Here is a 24,145-nt window from a genome sequence, read left to right on the forward strand (position 1 = left end):
AGAAAATAAATAAGTGGTGGAAGGGAGTGGATAGAGACAAGGGCAGCTGGGCTGCAGGAGCCAGCCTGTAGTGTTTGGGTTTTTTGTGGGGAAGGGAGAGAAGAGGAGAGCTTCACATCATGGCCAGGTGCCCCAACCAGCTCTGGCTCCTTCCCTCTCCAAGCAGGGACTCCCCACCAGCCTTGCTCCTTCCCCATCCAGCCTTCTGAGGCAGGAGTCTGAGATGTGTCTCTATACACTACAGAAAGAAAAGACACCATTTTGATTTCAAATAGGACAGCAGAATGTCATATATAGAGTAACCCGAATTTTGTAGAATTTAAAGGCAACCAATCATTTCATAAGAACATAAGAACAGCCCTGCTGGATCAGGCTCCAAATGGCCCATCTAGTCCAGCAACCTGTTTCACACAGTGGCCCACCAGATGCCACTGGAAGCCACAGGCAGGAGCTGAGGGCATGCCCTCTCTCCTGCTGTGTTACTCCCCTGCAACTGGGACTCAGAGGCAAAGGAGTTTCATGGGCAAAGGAGTTTTAAAAATGAGTTTCTTGTGAACTGATTTGTGAACTGAAGCAAGTGTACAAAAACAGACTTTTGGTGGGGGAGCCTGCTACAAGCACAAAGCAAAATAAAAAATGTTTAAAAGGGGAAACATGTTGAGGGAGCCATTTTCTCATCTTTTGCTATTTAAGCCATTTTGAGAACTCTGTTGCTTAAAAAAGCTGCATATCAATATTTTTAATAAGGGTGGTGGGGGGGAGAAAGAAACCCACACACAGAGACTAGATTAGAGATAGGGGCAGGAACAAAAACAACAGATCCATATTATTATTATTATTATTACACTTGTTAGGGCATTGCTGCCCACCCACCCACCCACCCCGCCACACCATTCTTTTCAAAGCTCTTAATACTTTTGCTTGACTAATTTCCTCACAAGAAAGTATACTGTAGGGATGAGGATTTTTCTTAAAAGTTTGCACTCAGTTAAGCTTCTCACACACACACACACACACACACACACACACACACACGGACTTCTCTAGCCTGTACAAAACACACATGGTTCCAGCGGGGGGGGGGGAGCCAACAGGGTAGCTTGACTAAGGAGAACAAATCACACACAAAACGATCAGCAAATGGTTTGGGTTTTTTTTTTAAAACCAAATGTGTTGCTTGCTTTCCTTCTTGAATGAGACCAAGCAGCTTGGCGGGCTCTGTAATTACAAATCCAAGCAGAGGGGAGGAGCACAAGACAGACTCCAGAAGAACCAATCAGGCTGGGAGAAACGCTAACCCTTGCTTTACTCTCAGCTACTGCTGATCTCCGTGAGACTCTATATTCATTCAAAGGGAGTGCAAATGCACTCTTGCACCGTCCCTGACAGAATGCAGAGCAGACCACGGCATTAGCAACAGAGACGGAAGGGAAGCCGCCCGATTGAAGCAGCAGCCTGTCTGCAGAGATTCCCTGCAGAGATAGGCAAGCGCCAGTGGGAGGGAGCTCAGGATGAGGGCGGAGGGCGCAAATCCGGAGGCAGCAGGGCGCAGAGGTGAGGGGCTCACCGGGCATCGGGCTTACTGCCCGGCAGGCCAGTCTGAGCCTGCAAGGAGGGGGGAAACTCTGCTGCAGGAGCTGAGTCTGCATCTCGGTAGGTTTCACTTATCTAATCTTAGTTTGTGTTTGTTTTGAAGTTATTACTGGTTTAGCAACTTCTGGCTGTAACAATGCAGTGTTTGGGTTGCTACTACTGCAGTAGTCATCTTTTCCATTTGTAGGGCTGAAGGAGCATCCCCAGTAGCTTGGGAAGTGGTCGATTTATCCCTGGCGTATGCAGCAGCCAGAGGGTTCTGTTTCTCAAAAAATGCTAGTTTCCATGGTCTATCTTCCTGATAGTTCTAAGTGAAGCTAGTCATTTAGACTTCCATCCTCCTAAGCTCACAGGGAGGCATATATCTATCCTGCTTTATGCTGATGATGTGGTTCTCCTCTCGAGGACACCCACTGGCCTTAGGAAAGTGCTGAGAGCATTAAATCTATACTTTAAAAAGTAAGGATTGGAAGTCAATTTTCAGAAAACTAAAATAATGGCCTTTGCTAGGAGGCCCAAGATCTGCATTTGGAGGATCGAGGGACACCCTATTGAGCAAGTGAATTTTTTTTAAGTATTTGGGAATAGTTTCCCATGCTGGTGGTGCCAGAAAAGCTCATGGGAACTACGTAGCCTCTAATCCTCAGAAAAGCTTGCTTGCTATTTTACAGTATTTGCAACTAAAAGGCGGCTCTTACGTACCTGCAGCTTTCAAATTGTTTAAAGCCAAGCCATTGGCCCAACTACTTTATAGTGCACAGCTGGGTCTTTTTTCAAATATGGAGACCCTAGAACGTGTGCAGTCAAAATTTTTGAGAACTGCACTTTGTGTCCCAAGATCTGTTTCCAATACTGTTATCCATCTGGAGACAGGCTTGATTAAGGTTGAGGCAAATGTTTGGATTACTATACTATGCTATTGGCTTAAATTAATTTACCATCCAGTTGGCCTAGCCCCTTTGATTTTACAAGATGACCATTGATCTAGATGATTTCAGACTATTGAGGCTAAAATAGATACACTGGGCCTCTCTGTTACAATCTTGTCTAATGTGGGTTATGATCAGGCGAAGTCGCTGATTAGACAGAGAGTTTTAGATTCTGAGCGGCAAAATGATCTTAGTAAGTTTCACAATTTTTATATAGCAGAGGAACGTAGATATTTAGCTTCTGCAATGAGCTATTTCACTTGGCTGGAAATCCCTTGGTATAGAGAAGCTTTTACTTTAGCTCGCAGCCACAGTTTACTTTCGGCAGTCCTTGAAGGTCGCTATAAAGGAGTTCCATTCTCAGAGAGGCTTTGCCCTTGTGGGCTGGACCAGGTTGAAACTACTGAACACGTTTTACTATTTTGTTGGTTTTATTAAGATACCCGTGAACTAGTTATTACACCTCTATTATGTAATTTCCAGGTCAACAGGATCAGTTCTATTGCTCTCTGTTGCTTTCAGATTCGGAGTCTGCAGTTACATCTAGAGTTGCTAGATACTGTGTTGCTGTCATTAATACTCATCGGCAGATGATTAATAAGGGAATTTATTGTTTTAATTTATAATATCTATTTTATTGATATTGAGACATTGCATTTTAACTAATTTTAAAATTTTATTTGCTGATTTTTTTGTTCTGGTCGGTGACTGTAACAATAAAGACTGACTGACTATAAGTGAAGCCTGGAGAATCTTGGCCTATTCTGCTCAGAGGCACGTTTGACACAGAGCGATGTGAGAAATCTCATGATTACCAGCTCATTGTAGTCACCAAGTGTGCAGCAGTTAGGGCGTAGCAGATTGGCGTTTTTCCTCGAGGTTCACAGAAGCGTAGAGATTTGAGTAACAGCAGGAGTCTGTTGCTCACCAGTGTTGGGAAAACCCCTAAAGGTAGCAGCGGAAGGAGTGCTTGAATTAGAATCCAAGATTGCAAGTTAGGATTGTGCAGTTGAGGGATTCAGAGTCCCCTCACTGTCATCTGCATCATCATCCTCAACCTTGATCTTGAACACTGTCGGCTCCTGGCATCTAGGGGTGACACGCCTGGAGTCCATCAAAACTGGGATATTCAATGTGAAAGCCACATACAGTATCATTGGTGTCAAACGGGAGTGGACTGGGGTTGTAGCTGGCAATACTGAAACTATTTTCAATCCCAACGTCAGTTTTGGTGTCGACCCAGGAAACCCTGTTGACCGTCTAGGCAAGACCGGTGTCAGAGCTTCGAGGATTGAAGGCTTCAGTACTGAAGGTCTCGATGTCATATGAAGCAGTATAGGTCAACTCCATTGCTGTCGGTGATGAAATTTCCTGGTGATATCGAAGGATGACTTGATCTTAGTGGTTGGTCTGATGAAGAAGAAAATTCTTGAGCCGTTGATCTCGGGGTTAAAGGTCTCGATATGGAGGTGATGATCACATCTTGGAGATCTGACGGAGTTGGAGTTTGCTCCAGTTTCGAAGTCTTCTGCCTCTTTTTTACAGGCTCATTGGACTCTCCCTCACCGACTTTCTCTCTTTATTTTTTTGTCGGAGCACGAGGTGGCTTGAAGGAGGGTGCCGAGGATTTAGACTGAGCATGGAAAGAGAGCTGGTCTTGTGGTAGCAAGCATGACTTGTCCCCTTAGCTAAGCAGGGTCCACCCTGGTTGCATATGAATGGGAGACTAGAAGTGTGAGCACTGTAAGATATTGCCCTCAGGGGATGGAGCTGCTCTGGGAAGAGCAGGAGGTTCCAAGTTCCTTCCCTGGCTTCTCCAAGATAGGGATGAGAGAGATTCCTGCCTGCAACCTTGGAGAAACCGCTGCCAGTCTGTGAAGACAATACTGAGCTAGACAGACCAATGGTCTGACTCAGTATATGGCAGCTTCCTATGTTCCTATTGGCTTCAGTCTTCAAGCCAGGGGATTTAGAAGATGCAGCTGCCCCTTTAGCCAATGTTAACGGGGTGGGGGGACCCAGCGCATCATCGTACAAAGCTGCACACAAATGGAGTTCTCTGTTACACCTTATTTGTTTGGAAAACGACATGCATATCTTGCATGTCAAAGTATTATGCCCCTCCCCAAGACAAAGCAAACATAATTGGTGCTCATCCTGCGAGGGCAATTTCACCTTACATTTTGCGCAGCGTTTGAAGGTTTTCTTATACATTTTCTTCTCTTTCTTTTTGGATGAATCCATAGCCATTGTCAGTCAAAGCCCGTAGGTCAAAGTACCAGAAATTCAATCCAAAAATGTTTTTCTTTCAGTACTCATTGCATGAAGAGGAACCAGAACAAGGAGCCACAGCAATTGAGTGACTGATAGCTACAGCAGTCAAAAAGGAACTCGGACACTGGCATACTTCCCGCCTTAAACAGCAGCCATGTGGTCACATAGGATGGGGCAGAAACATGAGGAACTGTGGCACTCCACACTGAGAGGCTTCTGTACAGGTGCAGAACCCATTTCTAATGGAGCTCAATGGAGCACGCTCCAGATTATCAACTTAGGGGGACATCCACAGTGGCACTCGTGGAAGGTGTTTTTGCAATTGCTGTGGCCTGCAAAGTTGCGCAACTGCTAGTGGAAGAGGAACCTCCAAATGTGCAATACATTCTCTATTTGCATATATACAGGCTTGTGTAAGAGATTGTGCAAGAGGTTCTGCAAGAAGCTCCCTATTTGCATATATAATGGTTTGTGCAAGAGATTGTGAAACATTTGCAATACAGAGCATAGTGTACAAGTACTTCAATGTGCAACATTTGCATTCACACAAGACTAGTCTGGATAGTTCTTGTACATGGACGCTTTCCATGCTGCATGCGATAAAGCTCTTGGAGAACATTTGGGCACATGCTTGAAGGGCTATTTTACACATGCATGTTCATCATTTGATAGCTCTCAGTTGAATGTGTGAACTACCTCCACTGAAAAGGAGTATTTTGAATTGCTATTTTAACTGCTGCTTTGATATTTTATTGTCTTGATCGTATTGTTACTGGTTTTATCATACTGTAAACTTCCCTAATAAAAAAAAAGTTTGAAGGGCAAAAGTTATAAATTTCTAAAATAGGCAAAATAATAAATATCTTTGTACCTGGACAAAGAGTATGGCACCTTCCCTCTGGAGAACTTCTCAGAAGAGTGGAAGGTAGACTCTGGCCTTCAATAGGAAGACCGACCTTGACTGGTCTGGAAGGCTCATCTTGGCTAACTGAAGAAGAGCCTCTAGCCAGACTTTCTCTATAGAATGACTAAGTAAAATTGTGATTATGAAAGCAGAGAGGTACTAAAATACAGGTTTTGCAAATGGTTCTTCTGAATATTATTTTCCACATTAAAATACTTTAGTAAGACCAAACTAACCTTCTGTGTTGGAAATTGGAGTACTGTCACATTTGCTTTCACACTGTTGCATTGATGGTGGTCGAACAGTATCTGGACAGTCACTGGATGCTTGTCCAGTATATGAGAGACATTGCACAGTTCGCATCTGTTGTCCAAGACCACACTGTGCAGAGCACTATGACAGAAAGAACAGAAAGTCAAGTATGTCAAATTCTGAGTATCACATAGTTCAAGAACACGGACATATCCCTTTCACACACTGGAAGATACTAACCTACTTGATATTATGGGTTATTATGGGATAGTGCCAGAAAGGTTATTTTGGGTAGCTGTGGGAAACCTTTGTGATTGCCATAGTGTAAAATGTAATTAGGCAGTGTATTCAGTTTCAATAGCAAGGGCCTACAGACAATACAATGCTTTCTTCCCCAGAAGACATTTTCAGGCACGGATTGCCCTTTTCCATTTTTTTTTTAAAGCATAGCATCCCTAGTTGACAGCTCTCAGAACTGAGGCTGAAACCAAATCAGTTGCTGCCAAAGGAGAGTTGCAATTGCACATATGGAAAAGGGGATATGGCTGGAGACTAGAGTCCTGTTTTAGGTAATGGCTATCAGCTACTGAATTTTCTGGTGAAAGAGAGAAGCAATGATTTAAATGTTAGAGGATCTTATATTCCCATAGTATACTAACAAACAGATACTACCCAATATGAATTTTAATTTCTGCCAGAATAATGCAAATGCTTAAAAAAAACAAATCCAGCTACTTCTCTCATTTCTAGAGATCACCTTACTTTCTTTTTTCACAAAACACCACAGCCAAATGGGGTGAGAGTTGTACCACTTGTTAGCTGATGCATCATAGGCACTATCATAATACAATTGGGACCTGTGATATTTGGGAGGCTTCATGACAATTGTATTTGAAAGAACAGGGCTATACAGCAGAAGACTGGCATTTCCCAGCAGCTAAATATAGCAGTTTGAGAAGAAATGCAGTACCCCAGAAACTGTAACTAGATAGGGGAAAGATGTCTGTATGCTTTACAACCAATGAGCAAGAACTGTCAATGTATTGCATAAGATGACTGTATGGAAAAGTTCTAAGAGAGAATCCTTGGTTAATCTAAAGCAGGGGTTCTCAACCTTGGGTCCCCAGATGTTGCTGGACTTCAACTCCCATAATCCCCAACCAAAGACCACTGGGGCTGGGGATTATGGGAGATGAAGTCCAACAACATCTGGGGACCCAAGGTTGAGAATCCCTGATCTAAAGTATAGCAAAGTGACATAAACAGGGGAATGGCCTCAGCTTTATTTCTCATTCGGCCAAGTTGTTGGGCAAGGTGTTGCAGTGCAAATTGTGGCTGACTCTGCACAACTAGTACAGCATATTACTACTGGCAATCAGAGCAGGTACTAAATGTAAGAGTTCCATTGCTGGCCAGTTGCCTAAACTGAGGTGAAACTGACAAAGATTTCCCCCCCAGATGCCTTTTAAACTAATTGCAGTTCTGTTACTTATATTTCTCTACTAGGAGTCTAGCCTAGCCTGAGACCTGAATTTCCCAGATTATTTGGGGACGAAAAATAATTCTACTGATTTCTACGTAAGCTGGCTTTAACTGAACTGAACTGTAAACTGAAACAATTAACTCATGTCATGTGTGACAACAACTATTTCATGGCAAGATTTGATCACTGATGTTACTTTTAAGCTTTTATTCGGTCATATGAGGCAACTGATATTTGGTATCAATGCACAAACATTTTTTGGAGTTACACAGCAAGATTGCCTGGATTACCTGTCCCCAGTCTCCAGTAACCCATCGTGGAGGAGGACATCTGCCCAAGCTGCAGCGCATGCGGACTGGTGGTTTGTTTTCTTCGTGGCAATGTGCAACTGGAAATGTTTTGGAAAGGTCACTGCTTTTGCACAAAACAATTCGATGCTTGAAGCCAGGACCACATTTGGGAGTACACTGAAGCAAGGTACATACAAGTTTATACATTAAATATGAAACATTAAAACCTGAAAAGTTAAAATGCTTGAAAATATATCACTGTTCCCCCAGAATAAAAAAATTACTACTGCATCCATAACTAAAGACAGAGTATTATATATGAATGTAACAGTAATGTTTATGAGATGAGAGTGAAGTTTTTGTAAAGTGGTTGTTTCACTTCTTTAACCTTATAGATTATTTTCTGTATGTAGTCCCACATCCTGGAGTATTTAAGAAAGGATGCAATTCTATGTTTTTATGTTAAAGATGCGCTACCCATGCACAGGGGCAAGGGTAGTAACCTGGGAAAGTTCAAAATAAAATAATGAAGGCATTCTATGGTATCTTGGATATAACTAAACCTTCCCATGGCAAGAGGCCTGAGGACTGAATCTAGAAGGCTTGATATCCCTTTAGCTTCCCCAGTCCAATGAGGGCAATATATGTGCTCTGCAGAGTTTTGACAATATCTCCCAGCTCTGCTGTGGTGCAGCTGTGCTGGGGTGATCATTAACTACCATATCCAGCTGCACCATGTATGGCTGTGTTCCAGCTTCTCAGTTCATAAAATCAAAATATATGTTTTATAGGTTGAAAGATCTGAGAAGGAAATACAAGCTGTCACCCCAAATGAATCAGAAAAACTTCAACTAAAGCATTTGTTGCAAAGAAGTTAGAGATGCAATGACTACTACAGTGTGAGACTAGCAGCACGGAGCTGGACAGCTCCACCCATTCACTTCTAAAATAAGGGAAATCTTCTAATTACAACTCTAGCTAGCACAAGGCTCTGTTGATGTTCAGAGCTATAGGCTCATTCTTGTAGCAATTTTAGGATTGGGGCCACAGTGATCTCTCTGCTCTCATTGGACCTCTTCCAATTCGGTACTCCTGTGGCACATGAAAGCTCCCCAATAGTGTTGAAGCACACCATGATTGAGGCTATGTTTGCTGAGAAACAGAGAAGTAACTGTCTTTTATCCAACCCAGCACAGCATCCCTCCAGTGGCTTTGTTGGTGTTTGCCTTGTGTTTCTTTTTAGATAGTGAGCTGTTTTGAGATAAAAAACCATCTTTATTTGTTTGTTTATTTATCTATGTAAACTGCTTCGAGTACTTGTTGAAAAGTGGTATATCTAATGTTTAACATACAGTAGGGATGTGTACAAAACACAGTTCAAGAACATTTCAGAAGCGGGGCCCAGGAGCTTTAAGAAAGAAGAGAGCAGATCCTTACCTGCTCTCCACTGCCCCATGCAGCTTCCTGCTGGGGTCGTGAATGTCCCAAGAAGCCCTATACAGTGTCAGCATGCACATGGCATCCGAACATGCACGGGCACCATGTGTGTGCTGACCCTAACACACAATATCTTCAAAACTGTTAATATTGTATCAAACAGTTAATTATTGCATCAGAAATACTGGCAATACAATATTAGGAAGCAAAGCAGTCTTGGAATATACACAAGGCCTTTCACATAACATATAATGCACTTAGCTACTCTGTAGAAGCTTTCCTCCAGGTGTTTCCACTGTCTCAGGTTGAGGTATGTGGTGACCAGGGAGAAAGCTCTCTTCTTGTGGAGCCCTGCCAATGGAATTTATTCTTCTGGGAAACCTGTCAGGCACCTATTTTTATGTCATTTTAGCACCAGAAGAACTTTTTTATTTTCTCAGACTTTTAAACTTCCAATACACTTTTAAATGTTGTTCTTTTCCTGATTTTTTTTAAAAAAATGTTTTCCAAGTCATTCTGAAAGTGTTTTACATCAAAGGGCAGGGTATGAATAGGTAAAATGAAATAAAATATTCACATGATTCAGAAGACTGGGAATCTTTGGTGTCTGATTAACGCAAGAACAGTATCTGCAGGTCTCTGTGCAGCAGTTGCAAAGGAATAAGAGTGTGATCATAGGTAAAGAATGCAGTTTATAGGGAACCTAAATCTTCTTCTTTTTTTGTTTTTACTTGTTAGACCTTAGGACTGCAAAGAAAAGTCTGAAAGTAAATGGACAATCCTGCTGAAACTAGAAACCAGCAAAGTGGATATTGGGGGTTCAATGTTCTTGCCTCTCGCATTACTAGCAAATCTACAATAATTATGTAGAATACTAATGCAGAATAAATTATAGAAAGAAAGGGAAATTATGCAATACAGGTCCTAGATGAATATTATTCATTCAGTACTGGAATGAGAAAGTACAAGATTTTATACACCCATACAAACTGATATAACCTTTGTCATATTGGATGTTGAATTTGATATTCCAAATAATTGTAATAAAATCTGGATAAGAGAAAGAAATTATACAAATATGTTCAATTAATGCAATTTATATAGGGCACATAGTTCAGCTTTTCAACAGCTATTGCTATGAGTACTAGTATTAAAAGACAATAATAGTACTCTCCCTATTAAAAAAAAAAGTGTGTAGCCCAAATTCCACTACATATAGTAAAATAATCTATTCTCAGTAGGGTAAGTAAAGACATAGTCTAGTTGCCTAGAAAAACACTAAATCACCAAAACCCAAAACCATCACGAAACTCAATGAACTTAGTTTCTTCATAGCAAAAGAAAGATAACATGACCACACAAACAAAAACAAGGAATAAAATTCCCCATTACCACATTCTTTCAAAATTTTCTATTTGCTCAACAGACACAGACAACCATGACTAATATGCATATAAATGCAAAAGATGAAATGCTTGCCCAACATTTCATAAGAATCCACCTCCAAAATCCCAAGAACCAGGCTTAGTGTTTAAGTTTGATACCACAGTTTTCATTCGATACATAGAACTATGTTAATACTTCGGTGGGGGGTGGAGGTGGGATGCAACAAAGACTGACAGCATAATCCAGCGAAAGTTAAGCACTTTGAAATTCCATTGATTTCAGAGGAAAAGTTGAGCACATGCTTAACACACTCTCTAATGGGACTTATAAATGTTTACCTTTTGCAGAACCATGCTCTAAATATTAAGGGAATGAAAAAGGGGCAAAATGTTATTAATTAAGCAATTAATATTATGAACTAATTAAACACATTTCCTATGCACGCACATAAGAAGAGCCCTGCTGGATCAGGCCCAAGGCCTATCTAGTCCAGCATTCTGTTTCACAGTGGCCCACAGATGCCTCTGAGAAGCCCACAGGTGAGGGCATGCCCTCTCTCTTGCTCTTGCTGCCCTACAATTGGTATTTAGAGGCATCTTGCCTCTGAGGCTAAAGGTGGCCTATAACCACCGTCTAGTAGCCATTGATAGACCTATCCTCTATGAATTTTTCTAAGCTCCTTTTTAAAGCCATCAAAGCTAGTGGCCATCATCACATCTCGTGGCAGAGAATTCCATAGATTAATTATGTGCTGTGTGGAAAAGTACTTCCATTTGTTGGTCCTAAATTTCTTGGCAATCAAATTCATGGGATGACTCCTGGTTCTAGTGTTGTTAGAGAAAATTTTCTCTTTGTCCACTCTCTCTACTCCATGCATAATTGTATATACCTCTGTCATTTCTCCCTGTAGTCACCTCTTTTCCAAACTAAAAAGCCCCAGTTGCTCTAGCCTTGCCGCATAAGGAAGGTGCTCCAGGCCCCTGATCATCTTGGTTGCTTTCTTCTGTACCTTTTCCGGTTTTACAACGTCCTTCTTAGGACATGACCAGAAATGTATGCAGTACTCCAAATGTGGCAGCACCATAGATTTCTATAAGGGTGTTATAATATTAGCATTTATTTCTCATTCCCTTTTCTAATGATTCCTAGCATAGAATTGGCCTTATTCACAGCTGCCGTGCACTGAATCTACACCTTCATAGAGCTCTCCACCACGCCCCCAAGATGTCTCTCCTGCTCAGTCACCGACAGCTCAGACCCCATCAGTGTATATGTGAAGTTGGGTGTTGTTGTTTTTTGCCCCAATATGTATCACTTTATACTTGCTTACAGTGAACCACATTTGTCATTTTGTCGCCCACTCCTCCAGTTTGAAGAGATCTTTTTGGAGCTCCTCACAATCTGTTTTGGAAACAATCTGAACTACCCTAAATAGTTCAGTGTCACCTACAAATCTGGCCCCTTTGCTGCTTACACCAACTTCTAGATCATATATGAACAAGTTAAAGAGCACTGGTCCCAGTACAGATTCCTGGGGGACCCTACTTCTTAATTCCCTCTGTTGTGAAAACTGTCCATTTATTCCTACCCTCTAATTCCTCCCCTTCAACCAGTGACCAATCCACACATGAACCCGTCCCCTTATCCCATTACTGCTAAGTTTACTCAAGAGCCTTTGGTGGGGTTTAAATTTAATACACATTTAAACACAAATGTTTAAACTAAATTTCAGTTCCTTTTCCAGGGAAGCTTGCCATGCTACTTTTTTATCTTTTGTTTCTCCAGATGTTGGTGTTGCTACAGCACAACTGAACACAACTCAGAAATATCACTGGTAGTACTGCCCTACCTAACTGCAGCTCAAATACTAGTATGACCTGATCTGAAGCACTGTATTCTCTTTGGATATCATTTCAGGAAGAATAGTTCATAGTGAACTCATGGAGGAAAAGGTCAAGCCAGCATTCTGACTAATGGTGCACTTGTGGAAAGACTTTGTGCTTGTGTGAGAACGTTGCACAGGAGACTTCTGCTATGTCAGGAACTTGGGTTCCAGACTAGTTTTTCTTTATTATAATGCTAATGTGTTAGGATGTAGCTCAAGGATATTGTGCAAAGAAAACAACATATGATTGAGATTAGCCCTTGCATAAGCAGATGTTGACAGGCTGCACAACATCATTGCTGAAGACTGTTCAGCATCATCCTTGCTCAAGACTGTTCCTAAAAATTGCCACACAACAATTGTTGTTCAAGACTGTTCTGCATCATCACTGCACAAGATCATTGTTCAAAACTGTTCCTAATCATAATTGCTCAAGACTCTTCCACAACATCATTCCACAACACTATTATGCAATTATTGTTTCACAACACTTCTTTTACAACCTTGTAATGTCCCAGAAAGATTTTCCACTAGCAGTTTCACAACATCATGGAGTACCACAACTCCACACAGCTTTGCAATCTTCTTGAGCAAATGCAATTGTTTCACAAGCACACTTTGAGTGATGATGTTAGCCTGTATATGTTCAGCCTAAAGGGAAAAAAATTACTAAGTAACATGTTGCTAACTTTGAAATATATCAAAGTCAAAAATAAAGCAGAAACCACTATGATCATGCTTGGTACTTCATCATCAAACTGAAATATCCGTTTTAAAAATCCATTAATTTAAAGTAGAAAAATGGTTAGCTTTGCTTTACCAATGGATGAAAAGTTTTGATATACATGAATTTTGGTATTTAATGCATTTTTGAGTTTACTCACTTCTGACCAATCCAAAGCCACCCACTGTGGGGGACAAGACTGGTTGTTACAGGATTCTTTTTCAATAGGCTGGTGTGTTAAACAATTACTACTGTCCAAAGTCTCCTCTTCAGAAGGGCCGATCTTTCTGATACACAGGACTGTTCGTGTTCTCATTCCACCATCACAGGTCTTACTGCATTCTGACCAATCTCCAATAAACCATCTGCAAAAGGAATTATTGGGGGGGGGGGCGGAATTACTTAACTAACAAAAACAAATATTCACACAATCCACAAATGCACCTAATTGAACATATGATACATTATTAAATGTCATGCTCCCTTAAATCCCAGTGAAAGTATCTAGACGTTACACTTACCACATGTTCTTTTCTGTTTTCACCTCAGGGATTCACATTCTGAATTCTATGATAGTTTGGCATGCTGTATATCTCTTGTAATGCATGCATATCTGCCTTATGTTCACATGGGATGCTGCTTTGAGTGACATCATTTGTTTGGTACAGCAGTTGTTTGGGTGCTAAAGTCTCAGATTGATTGGAGACTACCTAGTCCTCAATATTCCAAAATATTGGAATGAAAATATCTCGCACTTAGAAAAGGCTTCTGTGTGATTCTCACAGGGAACTGCCTCCCAACTCATGCTTTGTATCCATTTGTGTGTCCCCCGCCCTCCCTCCAACAAATTCATTTCAATGTAAACTAGTCTTATTATCATTCTGAGGTGGGGTTGGTTCCCCACCCTCCTAATTTCAATTTTCTCAACTGTGGTGGTAGGAGATTAAAAGTTATAATTTAGTGGTAAAATCATCATGCTGGATAAGAACAACTTGCCTGTAACAATATTTTTCTAGTGTTCTTCTGGACATTCACACCAATGGGATTTGTGCCTGTGCAGAGACCAGCTTCAGAACCTTCTAGGGACAGATGGAGAGAACTTTTTGGCAATAATCCTGCCCCCCATTTGGATATTCAGTATGTGTCCTACCTTATCGCCTTAGTTGGAGTCACCGCTGCAGATGATCCCTGAAGAAAAAATTGGTAAGGGAAAAGGCTGCAGCGGGGAGGGTCATGTGAATGCACAGAAGACCACTAGAAAAAACATCATTACAGGTAAGTAACCTGTTCTTCTTCGTGGTTTCTGTGCATCACACAGATGGGACCTTAAGCAAGACCCTTACCTGGAGGTGAGAAAGTCTTTAATGGCCATTCAGGGCTGTTCGGAGTACAGAACCAAATAATGCATCATTTCTTGCTCTCAGGTCCAGGGCATAGTGCCAAATGAAGGTGGTGACCTGGGACCAGGTAGCAGCCCTGCATATTTTCTCCAACAGAATACCTGCTAGGAAGGCAGCAAAAGTTGCAACACATCTCATGAAATGAGAACGCACTTAAGTGGGTAAGGGCTTCTTAGATAGTTCATAATACCATTTGTAGAGCAAACCCAAGAAGAAAATCTCTTTATAGAGACGGGAGCCCTTATGAGGTTCATCATAACAGATAAAGAGTACATTAGATTTATGGAAAGTAGTTGTTCTGTGGACATGGAACACCATTGCTCTGTGAACATCCAAAGTATGCTATCTTCTCTCCTCCAGAGTTTGAGGAGATGCAAAAAATTACTGACAAAGAGATTTCCTGAGCAAGGTAGAATTCAGACACTACCTTCAGCAGGAATGCTCACTACCTTGAGCAGAACCCAGTTGCAAAGGAGCAATAGCAAGAGAGAGGGCATGCTCTCACCTCTTGCCTGTGGGCTTCTCAGAGGCATCTGGTGGGCCAATGTGTGAAACAAGATGCTGGATTTATGTTCTTAACATTACATCTATTATTAGAGAGACCTTGTCCTTGTGGAAAATCAGGAATGGTGGGTCTACACGAAGCACTCTAAGCTCACAGACATGATGAGCAGAAGTGATGGCTGTTAGGAAAGCCATTTTAAAGGGTGAGTAAACATAAAGCTGTAGTAGCCATGGGCTCAAAAGGTTTTTCAGGCAATACGTTTAAAAGTAGAGAGATTCCATGAAGGTGCCAGTTTTGGTACTGGAGGAAAAACACTAACTATAACCATTTCTCTAAAAAATGTTTTAATGACAGTAAACTTGAAAAGGGAATCAGTAAGATGATGTGTTGAAATTGCAGCAGTTTGAACCTTCAACAAAGGGATGTATAAGCCTTGTTTCTTTAACTCCAACAGGTAAGTCAGACTATCATCTACTGTAGTTTGATTTGGTTATAGGCCTTTTATGCAAAAACTGGAAAACATTTAACAAGGTAGGTATGGTGAGTCAACAGTTTGCAGTTTGTAAGTATTATACAGTATCATACGAAGTGTTCTGGTGGGTGTTGGAGAGTCAGAAGCCGTGCTGTCAAGTGGAAGTTGGAGAGATTGGGATATTGAAACTGCTGACCCAGTACGATTAGGAGGTCTTGTCATTGAGGCAGACAAAAGTGGGAAACATCTGCTAGATGCATGAGAGTGGTGAACCAAAGTTGGTTGGCGAGGCCACCATGGGCTGATCAGAATGCAGTGGGAGCAGTCTGGTTGTAGTTTCTGAAGAACTCAGGGATCAGTGGAAATGGTGGGCAATGTTTTAAGAAATGTGTTCCTTTTGGATGATCTCAGGGCTTGGCCTCCTTGGCTGAAGAAATAATGACAATGTCTCTTGTAGGTGTTCGTGAATGTGTCAATGGAGGGAGAGCCCCAATGATGAAAAAGGTTGATCACAGCATCTGGGTATAGTCACCATTTGTGAGATGGGTATGCCTGACTGCTCAGGTTGTCCACTAGGATGTTTTCTGCCCTGGTATGTGGATGGCCTTGGGGGTGATACTGCAAAGTATGCACCAATCCCAGAGTTTTATAGCTAGGTGCAAAAGCTTCTTGATCTTGTGCCACCTTGGCAATTGATATAAACTGCTGAAGTGGTGTTATCGGTCAAGACAATGGCATATTTGTGAGCCAGGAGCTTTAGAAAACTTTGAAAAGCACAACAAAATTACTAATAGCTCTAGGAAGGTTATGTAGTGAATCTTGTCCTGGGTGGACAATATTCCAGAAATCAAGCAATCACCACGGCACACACACCCCACCCCACACACAGCCTGTGAGGGAGATGTCTGTAGTTAGTACCTTGCCTACCATAGGAGTAACAAACATCCTGTTGCCATGTTCTTGGTATCAGTTCACCAGAGACCTGTATGGCAGACTGCAGGTGGGACAAGAAGTTTCTTGGGTTGGCGATCTATTAGAGGGCAGAAGACCTTTAGGAACCATTCTTGAATGATGCTCAAGCGAAGCCTGGTATGGAAGAGGATGGCAGTGGTGGATGCCATAAGGGCTAGAACTCATTGCTCTTGAAAGACTGTTGCATAATGCCAGTGGAAAGGTATGTGGTGGCCCGCTGTATATCCAGCACTCAATTTGGCAGTAAGTAGGCAGCAGACATGTGAGCATCTAGATGTACCCATGTGAAATCTATAGCCCTTGTGGGGCAGATATGTGACCTCTTCAGATTGACTTGGAAGCCCAAGATTTGCAATGTGTTTAAGGTGTTGTGTATAATACATCCTTTCTGAGTTGATGCTCTGAAGCAGAAACCAGGAGTCTCTCAACAAATGCAAAGACTTGTATTCCCTGGTGATGAAGATAGGCTGCAACCACAAACATTTTTGTGAAGATATGAGGCACTGATGCAAGCCTGAAGGGGAGGGAGCATGGTATATTGGTAAATGTGGTCTTCTGTTTTGAATCTTAGTTATTTGAGGTGGCAAGGGTGTATGGATATATGGAAATATGTGTCTTGTAAATACAGAGATGTGAACCACACTTGTTGAGGAAGAAGAGTGAGGATAATTTGAATGGTGACCATTTGGAAGTGAGGGTATCGCACAAAAACATTGAGACCCCTGAGGTCGAGGATGGGGCACAAACCTCCATCTTGCTTTGGGACAGTGAAGTATCTAGAGTAAAATCCGAGATGGGCTTTGTGTGTCACTTCTTGAATTGCCCCTTTGAGGAGGTGGTTTTGTACTTTTCCAGAAATAGAGGTGTTGAAGGTGCTGTCAGAATTCCAGAAATAGGTTGGGGATTGGTGAATTCTATTCTATGGGATAACCATATTTGATGATGGATAGGGTCCAGTGGCCTGTGTTAATGGTTCTCCATTGAGGTAGATAGAGAGCCAGCCTTGGTGTAAGATGCCTACTTAGGTTTAGCTGTTGTCACCCAAGTTGAGGATGAATTAGGCTGCATCCAAAAGGGCTAGTATCTGTTGGTACAATAGGCATTTGATTATTGGTAGGGTCTGGAGCATGTACTTGTCCACTGGACTTAGCCATTGTTTTGGTTTTGTTTATCGGAAGGACTGCTGGAAAAATGTAGTCATAGAGCGAAAGGTAGATTTTAACATTTGAACATTTTCTAAAGTATCATCCCCAAAGAGGTGTTAATCATTGAATGGTAGGTCCTGAATTCTGGATTTTGCTGCTGGTGTTGATGTGGAGCGAAGTCAAGCATGTCTGTGTAAAGCAATAAAACCTGAAATAATTCATGATGCGCAGTCTGCTGTGTGACATGCTGAGTGAAGTGGTAGTTTGGTCATTTTCTGCCCCTCATTTACAAAGGCAGAGTGGCTTCCTTTTGATCAAACACTGGAAGTTGGCCTAGAAAGGGGGACATTTTTTCAAACAACATTTGAGCATAATGAACGGCTTGATAGTTGGCAACACTCAATTGTAGTCCTCCTGTGGAGTAAGTTCTTTTCCCAAGGGAATCCAATTTTTGTCCATCTCAATCAGCAAATATAGACAGTGGTTTCTGTTTGGAATGAGACTGTGATGCCTGTACCACTACAGAACTGGAAACTAGGGATGTGCATGAATCAATTTTTTCAATTCTATTTATACCCAAATTAACACCCCTGATTTGTTTTGGGTCTGAATCTGCCCCCACCCCCAAATCACCCCAATTTGATTTGTACCTGAATTTTCCAAATCTGAATCAATTTGCGGGGAAGGGGTTCAAGGGGCAAAAGAGTGGGGTGGGTGGTAGTGTCCAAAGGGTGGAAGCTACCACCCAAATTTCAAAGAAATTGGGCAAGGGTGATTTTAAAAGAATTTTTGAAGTTGGCACATCTTTAAGTTTTCCCCCATAGGGAATAATGGGAATTTCATCAGCCTTAGTTATAACTACCCAGAGGGGGGCACCAGGGTGACACAGAGTGGGTTGTGGTGGGTGGTGGTGCCCAATGGGTACAAGGAAGATACCACCCATATTTCAAAGAAATTGGGCAAAGGGGTGTTTAAAAATGTTTTTAAGGTTGGCATGTCTTTGTGGCAGATTCAGGGCAGAAAACGGGTTTTGGAGGCAGAAGTGTGGGTCAGGTGGTAGTGCCCCAATAGGTGCCTTCTATCACCCAGATTTCAAATAAATTGGTGAAAGGGGTGATTTTTATTTTTTCCCTGAAGTTTGCGTGTAAGTTTTTTCTCCATAGGGAATAATTGGGAATTTCAGCAGCCACGTAACTCCACTTGGGGGGCACCAGGGTGGCCCAGAGCAGGTTATGGTGTAGTGCACATAGGGTGCTAACCACCCCCAAAATGATAAGCCATGGGGCACTGGGTTTTGTTGTTTTCAATGCCTGAGGTGTTCTGAGAGTAAATTCTTTTGTAAGAAATAAGGTTTTCTCATTTTCTGAAATCTCAGAATTTTTCGGGTCTGAATCTGGGGTGATTTGTTTTGTACCTGAATCTGGGCAATTGAGTATAGGGGTGATTTGTTCTGTCTACAAATCACCCAAATCAACCAGATTCGTGTACAATTTGTTTTGTACCTGAATTGATTTGCACATCCCTATTGGAAACTGGATGTTTGAACAGAAAGCTACAGTCAGCAGGTTGACTGTACCTGTGCTCGGTACATGTGCTCTAAATGTCTTGCTGTTGGTGGACTCATGGCAGGTTTATTCCAGACTTCCAAAATGGTAGGAATAACTGGTAATGACAGAGGAGTCTTTGTGTTGGATTCAATGGGATTGAATATAGAGCTCTTCACAGTGGTAGTATTCTAATGTGTATCAATACCTAGGGACTTCATCATATGTTCAATTTGTTCAGAGTAAATAAATAACTCCTACATAGGAGAATCCAGCTTTGCACTGAATTCAAGCATGTCTAGTAAAGAGAAATCGAAAGTGGGATCAAAGATGGAGCTTCTAATGGGATAGATTGGGATCCTCCGAGCCATACGCAGATGCTAAAGCTATTTCCAAAGGAGCATCCACTGATACCACAGCAGGTATGGCGGGAGTACGGTGCATGTCATCAGATGGCTCCACAGTATTGGACTTACTAGGCATTTCAGGTGCTGTGATTCCTTTGAGTATTGGATGCACAAGAGATTGGGTGTGTGTGTGTGTCCAAATCTGTTAATGGTCTAGTAAGAATATGTGGCTTCCTGTTATTGCTTCGGTGGTACTGGTCCTCTCTACTATAAGGTGGGCTTCTGTGTTGGTACCGATCACATGGGGATTTCCTTTGAGATTGGGGAGCGGGGTGAACGATAGCGGGATGGAGAATGTCCATATGGAGAGTGATAGTAATAGGGATCCTGTTTGTAGTCAAAAGAATCCCTGTGGCCAAAACATAATCTGTCACCATCTACACATCTAGGTCATTCCTATGCTCAGCAGTCCCAATGATGATGGTAATGTTTATAGGGTTTAGGAGAATACCCCTCCTCTTCATAGATGGGCTGCAAATACAAGTCTTGGTTTCCATTGTCTATTAGGTGATGATCTAATAAACGGTCCCAAGGAGGGAATGGTTGGGATACTTCATAATAATTGTCACCCGCATCCTGTACCTCATCATCTTGGGTGTAATCATCCAGATTTGGGTCAAGGGGGATATCTGATAGAGAATACACTCCTACTGATGCAGAGTCGCAGGTGGTGTGGGCTCTCTTAGCAGTGGAGATGGAAGATTGGGCACCTCAACAGATTTGGGAGGCTCTTGGGAAGTTTAGGAGGCTCTTTCTTAGAAGGCTTTTGGGAAGTTTAGCATTAGAGTCTCTTTTTTTGAGCCAGTAGACATGTCCTTGAATTGATTTGGTTGAACGGTCTTAGGTGGGTCTGGTGCAGCCACAGCTTGATCCACTGACGTATTTGGTATCTATAGATTTGGGAACATGCAAGGGGATTTGTATATGTTTTCCAAAGCAATGGTAGTTGGTACTGATGATCTGGGTGCTGCATTAGAAGCCAGTGTATGGGGTGCTGTATTGGCTACCCCAAAGAGCAAAGTGGAGGCAGACTGAGTGAGAAGTGGCTTCTCCCAACGCAAAGAGCACAGTCATGATGCTCTGTTACTACACGCTTGGGGGGGTGGAACCCTGGCAAATGAAACAAGTCTCAACTTTATGCCCCTCCCCTATGCAGAAAAGATACTTCGATTGTCCATTCATTGTAGACAATTTGCTGTGGCAAACAATACAACATTTAAAAGTAGTCTTAGACTTGCTAGTCATAGACTGGAAAGGGGATGGGCGTGAGGAACCAACGGAAAATCAAAACACTAATGATAGTGAGAAGAACACAATAGAAAGTAAGCTAGAATAAAATGAGTAAACAAAAAGGGTAGATAAAATGTGAATAAGCACTTTTAACTCTCTCTATAGAAAAGAACAATGGTAAAAGTGACAAAAGGCCCCAAACAATCTAAAGTCTCTGGTTGTTGGCAAAAAATTGAGGTGGTAAGGTGGGACACTGCGTGGATACAAAGGGGAGCAGGGTTACCACCAAAATGCTCTCTTTCTCTCTATATCGCTAGAAGGTTCTGAAGCTGGTCCCTGCACAGGCACAAATCTCATGCATCTCATGAAAAGAGACCATGAAGAAGAAGGGCAAATTATACAGCGTTATCAACTCCTGGGTGCTGTACTAAAACTCCTGTTTCAAGCTTTTGAAAGGCTCATGGGATACAAGTTCCAAAGTTCCTGAGGGAGGGGAAAGTGAATTTGAAGCATCACGAAGAAACACTATGGAGAAAAACACTTCAGTACACAATACATGATATCATCTAGAACAGGGATTCTCAACGTTGGGTCCCGAGATGTTATTGTACTTAAACTCCCATAATCCACACCCTCAGTGGCCTTTGGTTGGGGATTATGGGAGTTGAAGTCCAATAACATCTCGGGACCCAACGTTGAGAATCCCTGATTCTAGAGCATATTGCACATGTGGCAACTACTCACATTGATCATGTAAAAATACAAACAACAACATGATAACACTTTCAAGAGGAGTCCTTTACCTATATATAGATGGGTGAACCTGTACAGGCATATAAGTGAAATTGTACATGTAAATACAAAAATGTCAATAAATACAAGCAATTTCAAGGTACAATATTATTCATTATTGCACAATAGCAACTATTGTGAAAAGCTTTTGACAATATTCATCAATAGCTGCAGAGAAAATTTGTCTTAGCATAGAATAAGAGGGTAGGTTGGTGTGTAAGGCCAAGGAAGATTGGTCTGTAAGGCCAAGAAAACATTTATAATGAAAAAATGAAAGCTTTTTCAACTGACAGAATTAGGGAAGCTAAGAGACCATGACAGAGATTTATAAAATTATGAATTGTGTGGGGAAATACAATTTTCTCCCTTTCTCATAATACTGTAACTTGGAGTCAACCCAATGAAGCTGATTTGATACAGGTTCAGGAAAGACAAAAACAAAGTGGTTATTCACACAACAGATACTTACACTGTGGAATATTTGACCACAAGATGTGGTAATGCCCACCAGTTGGATAACCTTTACAGAGGACTAGACAAATTTAAGGACAATTAATGCAAAAGCATTCATAGTACTTCACTTGGACTTGAACAAGTTGTTCTAGTAAGAACTAATCTGCCTACTTTCTTTTCACTATCCCTACAACTGGACTAAATTTGGTTCAAATCAGTGAAGTGGTCCATAAGTTAGACCTCTTGTGCCTCATATGTTCAAATGTCCACCATCTTGGATTGGGGTGGATGACATCATCACAAACGACACCATTGGGGCATCCCTATGTGTCCCTACAGCAGTAGCAAATTTGGTTCAAATCAGTTCACAAGTTAGCCCACCTGCGCCTCAAAAGTTTACACATCCACCAGCTTGAATTGGGGAGGATGACAGCATCACTAACTATGCCATTGAGGTGTCCCTATGTGTCACTACAACCGTACCCAATTTGGTTCATATTCGTCCAGGTGTTGCAAAGTCGATGGGGAGGGGGTACTGGTAACACCTGACACCAAATCTCCTGATGACCTTCCACAGCGGTTTCATGTAGATGTTAGAAAGCACTGGATACAGTATGGAGACCTGTGAGGAGCCATACAAAAGCTCACATTTCAAAGAGCAATAGTTTCCATTGGATTCTGCTGTTATTTGGCTCTAAATTGGCATGTCTCTCTAATGTCTGGATGCAAACAAGTAAAATTGCCTATACTTTGCCACCACAATATTCTAATTCTTTTGCCATGACGAAATATAAACACATGGACAAGTAATGAATAAATTATTGTATGCACTAAGTACTTACTCAGGTGGACAAGGCTCAGTGTTGCACTCTCTTTGATTTTCTGGTGGCTTACCATCAGGATCACAGTAATTGTTCTGTACTACAGAGCTGTCGTCCAGTCTTTTGCACACTACTTCTTGTTTCTGCATACCTTGGGAGAAAGCAGAATTTCATTAAGGATGCTTCCAGTTTGAATGTGAAACATTTCCCTGCCTGCATAATTTGTGACCCATCAAGTCAAATAAAGCTTACCAATCAATCTGGGGCTTGATAAAATCTCCTAGCTTAGCTGCCTGCTTTGAACTGCAAAAACAGAACTGTCAAGCACCAGGTCATAATGCATGGCTAGTGGAAATAAAAATGCATTCAAGACTCCTGTACCATCATAAAAATATTCAGTTTACTGCAGTGTTATAGCTCAACATTATTTGTATATGACAGGTGCTAGCAAATAGTTGCATGTTGACTCCATATAAAACAAAACTAGATACAATATCACTGTGTTTCAGGGTAGAATAACTGCATGTATCCTGGCTTTAAATATAACAATAGTGCAGGAGTCAGTACAGTATCTCCCCAATCATATCCCATGAGTTCTTTCTTTATTGTAATGCTAAAAATCTCAGTATTGTTCTTCTGTCTCAAGGCTTTAGCTCTGGTATCCCATCTATTTTATATTTTATGTAATATGTATAATTATCATTATCTATCTATCTTATATTCATAGCTATGTCATTTACATGATATACAGTATGTCATACCTACATATTATTTATATATATATATATATAGTGTGTGTGTGTGTGTGTGTGTGTGTGTGTGTGTATGTATATATATATGTGTATGTGTGTGTGTATATATATATATGTATACTAACAGCCAAGATTTATTAGGAATCTATGCATATCAAACTCTACAACCTTGGCTATCCATCTATCTTTGAACAATTTCCGCTTGAGAACTGTCTAACTTTCAGACTATGGCTAAAGCTGTGACAAATGTGATGTTATCTACAAATTACCACAGGTCCTGCCATCTCAGTCTTACTTAGCGTTTTTCAGATGCAGGCACCTGGATGTGGGTGAGGTCAACTGAAATGCAACTCAAACAAGAATTATGGTTAACCAGCCACATGGCATATAGGAAAAGGGATATTCCTCAATAATGAAGTTTTGGTTCTGAACTGTAAGCCAGCTGCCCATCACAGACATTTTGATGCATTATGCAAAATATTAGAATGAAGCCTG

The 24,145-nt window shown here is 41.5% G+C and overlaps 1 protein-coding gene across 7 annotated transcripts in view; it reads right to left on the reverse strand.

Moving 5' to 3' along the window:
- ADAMTS6 (ADAM metallopeptidase with thrombospondin type 1 motif 6) overlaps window positions 1-24,145 on the reverse strand; it is a 307,359-nt gene that overhangs the window by 13,157 nt on the left and 270,057 nt on the right. For 6 of the 7 annotated variants that reach the window (XM_053298693.1, XM_053298688.1, XM_053298689.1 and 3 more), the window contains 4 exons: window positions 22,920-23,049; window positions 13,318-13,522; window positions 7,726-7,902; window positions 5,937-6,093 (listed from right to left, as the gene is read on the reverse strand). In XM_053298693.1, the coding sequence (XP_053154668.1) occupies window positions 5,937-6,093; window positions 7,726-7,902; window positions 13,318-13,522; window positions 22,920-23,049 (669 nt within the window). The remainder of the gene's footprint in view (window positions 1-5,936; window positions 6,094-7,725; window positions 7,903-13,317; window positions 13,523-22,919; window positions 23,050-24,145) is intronic. The other variant, XM_053298691.1, reaches the window with a different exon arrangement.

Source organism: Hemicordylus capensis, chromosome 2 (genome assembly GCF_027244095.1).
Source record: "Hemicordylus capensis ecotype Gifberg chromosome 2, rHemCap1.1.pri, whole genome shotgun sequence".
Taxonomy (NCBI): domain Eukaryota; kingdom Metazoa; phylum Chordata; class Lepidosauria; order Squamata; family Cordylidae; genus Hemicordylus; species Hemicordylus capensis.